Here is a 5,157-nt window from a genome sequence, read left to right as displayed (position 1 = left end):
GTGCTTGCTCCCATTTGTTTATTATAAAAACCTTGCAGCCTTAATTTACAGTTTAAACCTTTATAAAATTGTAATCCCCAGGGCAGAAATAAAACAAATGTTGTCCTAGAGGATTGTTTTTTTACTCTGTGTGTGTATACAAGGGAGAAAAACCTAGAAAGAGCTGTGAGTTTTTCAGTGGCTTATAGCAGGTACGGAAGTTTGATGGCTTTTAAAAACTCTGTCAACATTGTTTTTTACAATTGATTGACTAAGAGGATTCATGGATCTAACATCACACTTGAAATAGAAATGCAGAGGAGTTATTTTGGTGGTAGGAGAAACCAAAACCCCCTCATTTTCATAGGTAATTTGTTGAAATTAAATAAGAAAGGGACTGTTACCTAATGCTGTGTTTGCCATTCTCCTTGTACTTTTTCTCTTTGCCCGTTCCTTGCCAACTCCAGGCTTCTGCTGCTCCTCTGTGTCCCCAGCTGGCAGCATCAGTCTGCGCTCCAAAGAAATGCAACCAGCATAGTTTGGGCCTTATCCTAAAAGTCACTGCTGATGTTGGGACGTTTTACTTGTCATGCATCCCAGAGGAAAATTTTTAAGAATTTGGTCTCTTAAATCTTGTGTTTTTGAAAATAATTTTGTATGTCAAAAAGATAAAATGTGCAAGCAGGGAAACAAATTATTCCTTTCCTAATGTCTGTCTTCTGTGGTCATCTAGATTTAACATTTAGAAGGAAGCATGGCTTTCTAGTTTTGCAATGCCATTTTAGATTTTCGATTTAGAAATAAAAAAGTCATCCTGATGGGTAGAACTATGTTTGGTATTTTTATTAATGAATGATTTGTGTTCTCTTTCCTTTTAATTTAAAAGAAATGGCTGCAAGCAAATGACCTTCAGAAAGAAGTATACCAGCATCTGGCCTATTATGTACCAAAAATTTACTGCAGGGGTCCTAACCCTGCCCCGCAAAGAGAAGACATGCTGGCACAACACGTTTTGCTGGGACCAATGGAATGGTATCTTTGTGGTGAAGATCCTGCATTTGGTTTTCCAAAGCTCGAGCAAGCAAACAAACCTTCCCATCTTTGTGGCCGAGTTTTTAAAGTGGGAGAGCCTACATATTCTTGCAGGTAGTTCAACTTAGCATTGTGAAGTATTTATAATTTGTGAAGTCATGGAACATTTTTCAGTAAGAATATACTGTCCTAATGAAAAGTTAATATCCCAAATGTGTTTTTAAAGTAACCTTGCAGTATTTCATGACAGGTGGGACCAGGGGAAAATTAACACACTACAGGTTTGTAAATGGAAAAATATTAATTAGTATATTGTAGAGTGTTTCTGTACAAAACAAATGCAAGATTAAGAAAGTGGTTGGGGTGAACTGTCAGTGTGCTTTAAGGGCATTAATCAGAAGTAAGCATGCAGGTGTACGTGTGTGTAATTCAGGTGTTTAATATCAGCTGTTAGTGTTTATCCTGTATTTTAGACCTCTTTCCATGACCTGTTAAACGAATTTTTGGATGCTAAAACAGGCATAACCCCCACTTGGTGGGGTGATGGGGGGAGAGAATGTCTGTCTTATTTGGAGGGTTTATTTTTCTGGGTTTCCATCCCCTTCATTTACAAGGAGAGAATGATTGCAGAAGAATTTTACTCTCTAGTGCTCTCCTTTTCTCGAAACATGATACCTTGTTGGCTTTATTCGCTGAAGTTCTTGAGACATTTAACTCAGCAAGCTGCCTCTTCTGCATTTCTATTTCAACGATCAGTTAGAATAGGTAGTTTTGGAAATGTTTTGAGACCTCCTATCTTGAGATGGATGAGATTAAACTGGTGGGTACTTTAGATCCTTTCAACCACTAAGAAAACTCCATCTCCTCTCAGTTGTTCTTAGATTCTTCCTTCACGCTTGTGAAAAAGTGGAGAGATGTGGGTAGAGAATTAGAAAGTGGGAGGCTGAGGACTATCAGAGGCTATAAAAAGAATTTCCGCAGTTTCTTTAGTACCTTTTCATGAAATCTGATGCCAAAGAACTAAAAAAACCAAACCTTAGAACTAGTGTTTTAATTCAAGTCAAATTGCATTGCAGCCTAGAAGTAATATGTTAATGATCAAATGGTCTTCATATTGACTAATGAAAACTGTGGGAGTTCTGTTAATGTCTTCTAAACACTTGTTTTTTCAAGACCAACGACTCAATATGTAAAGTATAGCCTTGAGAATACTGTCAGGTATGATGAAAACATAGAATAATGTAGTCTATTGGTGTAGAATTTAGAGAATGAGTTAATGTACTGTTCATACTCAGGGTCTTTGTTTCAGTAGAAAAATGATTTAAATACAGCAATATAATCATAATATCATTCAGGTTAGAAAGGACGTCTTGGTAGGCCATCTTGTCCGATCTTCTGCTCAGGTCAGCGTCAGCAGTGAATACAGAATATTTTTGCTGTTGCTGCTGTCAAGACGAAGTCTCATCTTGTTTCGATTAAGTACTGAACGTAGATGTAAAACTGTTCATGTTTCCTGTTGTGTGTTAATAATTTTCTTTGACTAATTTTCTTTGGTAATGAAGAATAATGAGAGTTTAATTTAAACTTTTGTGGGATACAGAAAAGAATTGTTTTCTGAGTCCATGAAATACATGAGAAGCAGTGGCTTTTCTGTCCAGTTGTGAGCTTACAGGTTTGCCTCTGCTTTAGGTATAAGCACCCTTATTTGTTCGAGAAATTACTTGGCAAATGGTTCTGAGTTTGTAAGTATATTGCCGCAAGTTTAGGGGTCTGAAAAGTCGATACCCAATATTGTAGAACTAATCTACCCAATACTATAGGCATATTGTTGCAATAAGTTTTGGGGTTTTTTTAATTTAAAAAAATAAATAAATGCCACAAACATAAATTATTCTAAAACAGAAGAGCTTTGTATAATTCTGCTTTGACATTTTCACCTTTAGTGGCTCCTCTGGAGAAAACAAACGTGAAAATGGTACTTTATGCATAGTAAATCATGGTTGCCTGATTATCTTTCAGTGATTACCTGGTTTAATTTATTTGGTGAAATGAAATCAAGAGAGTTCTTGGTAATAACATTTCATAGGATCTTTGGTGTTTTCTTTTGAACAAAATAAGTTGTTTCTCTGAATTCGTGTTTTAATAATAACCATCATAAGACATTCATTCTCGTAGTAGTTATTTTTACATTGCAAAACCTGACCCCTTAATCTTGAAGGGCCTTGAAGTCAGTTGCATTACACAGGTTCATGTATTTTCAGTGTTTCCCAGGGAGACAGTTAAATGTAATGCATAATTGGTTCATTCATTTGTTTAGCCCCTTTTGCTGGAAATACTACTTCTATCTAATATAGCAGTGCTTGGAGACAGGACCTGATTATGGTCTCTGATCTCCTGGTTGAGGAAATTGCGTTCTCGGACCTCTTCAGTGAGCTTGTAGGGCTAAACTTGGAATCAGAGGTTTGATCTAATCTGTTGTGTGCTATCTTTCTTTCCAGTGTTCAATGAAAAAATGTCTTCTCTGATTGCTGGAGATTGTTAATGCTTGTACTCTGTACTCGAGAGAACTTGCTTGGGGTTATACTGTTTACCTGTCTGTATTGTGTTCTGTAGTCCATCTGTTTACTTGCTTATATACTTGTCTCACCTCTTGAAGGCAACGGCTATATTGCCCAAATATACATGCTACCCAGACAATATTGTAAAGCCTCTTCTGTTATGAGAACAGATTTTTTTTTTTTTCCCCTCCTTCATTTGTTTCCCCCTCCTTGGAAGCCATCCCTTCCCTCTTTCAGAGTAATATATACATTAGTCAGGAAGGTTCGTGTTGGTGATATTTGAAAATTACCTGTTGTAAAATGTGTAATTAAAGGCAAAAACATTTGTTTAATGCTGCTTCCCCCCTTGTTTTTTTTTTTGCTGTTTTCAGAGACTGTGCAGTTGACCCAACTTGTGTGTTATGCATGGAGTGCTTTCTTGGAAGTATTCATAGAGAGCACCGATACAGGGTTAGTAATACTGCTGGAATATATGATGTAGTCATTAATAATTCTGTATGTGTATGAAACTCCTTATTTAAAGTTTAAGAATGTATACATAATTTCAAAACGTTGGATGAACACAAAGTTTGGAATTATGTCTGCAATAATCTTACAAGAACCTGAATGTTTTGATCTGAGTGTAAATTCTGAAAGTTAACACTTTAAAATATTGAGCAATTGAATTTTATGCATGACAGTTAAGCTCTCAAATGTGAGTGTTATTTTTCAAATGTGCCCTTCAGTGAATTTTACAGCATTAGAGTTGTTTTTTTACTTGCTTTGGCCTTGATATTTGACTATTTTTAAAAGATATTGAAAAACCTTTATTAAGAAACCATTTCCTTTAAACATCTGAATTGTTATCAAATTTGTTACAATAGCAGAACTTTTGTTTGTTTTTAAACATGAAGTTAATATAGCAAACTAAAACTGTAGATGCTGTTTATTTTAGTAATCTACTGCTATTAGTAGTACAGTAGCACAGGCCCAGTCAGCATGGAATTATGAAAGGCAGGTCCTGCTTGACTAACCTGATCTTCTTCTGTGACAAGGTGACCTGCTTAGTAGATGAGGGAAAGGCTGTGGATGTTGTCTAACTAGACTTTAGTAAAGCCTTTGACACCATTTTCCACAGCATTCTCCTAGAGAAACTGGCTGCTCATGGCTTGGACAGGTGTACTCTGCGCTGGGTAAAAAAACTGTCTGGATGGCTGAGCCCAAAGAGTTGTGGCGAATGGAGTTAAATCCAGTTGGTGACGGGTCACAAGTGGTGTTCCCCAGGGCTCAGTATTGGGGCCGGTTCTGTTCAATATCTTTATCAATGATCTGGATGAGGGGATCGAGTGCTCCCTCAGTAAGTTTGCAGACGACACCAAGTTGGGTGGGAGTGTTGATGTGCTCGAGGGTAGGAAGGCTCTGCAGAGGGACCTGGACAGGCTGGATCGATGGGCCGAGGCCAATTTTATGAGGTTCAACAAGGCCAAGTGCCAGGTCCTGCACTTGGATGACAACAACCCCATGCAATGCTACAGACTTGGGGAAGAGTGGCTGGAAAGCTGCCTGGTGGAAAAGGACCTGGGGGTGTTGGTCAACAGCCAGCTGAATA

At 37.5% G+C, this 5,157-nt stretch overlaps 1 protein-coding gene across 1 annotated transcript in view; it reads left to right on the top strand.

Annotated features, from left to right (window-relative positions):
- The first annotated feature begins 871 nt into the window (after positions 1–871).
- UBR2 (ubiquitin protein ligase E3 component n-recognin 2) overlaps positions 872–5,157 on the top strand; it is a 55,856-nt gene continuing 51,570 nt past the window's right edge. The window contains exons 1-2 of the mRNA XM_009330162.1: positions 872–1,125; positions 3,941–4,019. Coding sequence (XP_009328437.1) covers positions 974–1,125; positions 3,941–4,019 — 231 coding nt within the window. The 5' untranslated portion in view covers positions 872–973. The remainder of the gene's footprint in view (positions 1,126–3,940; positions 4,020–5,157) is intronic.

Source organism: Pygoscelis adeliae, unplaced genomic scaffold (genome assembly GCF_000699105.1).
Source record: "Pygoscelis adeliae isolate BGI_AS28 unplaced genomic scaffold, ASM69910v1 Scaffold308, whole genome shotgun sequence".
Lineage (NCBI taxonomy): Eukaryota > Metazoa > Chordata > Aves > Sphenisciformes > Spheniscidae > Pygoscelis > Pygoscelis adeliae.
The sequence above is the reverse complement of the archived record's forward strand: the minus strand, read 5'-3'. Positions and strand labels throughout refer to the sequence as shown.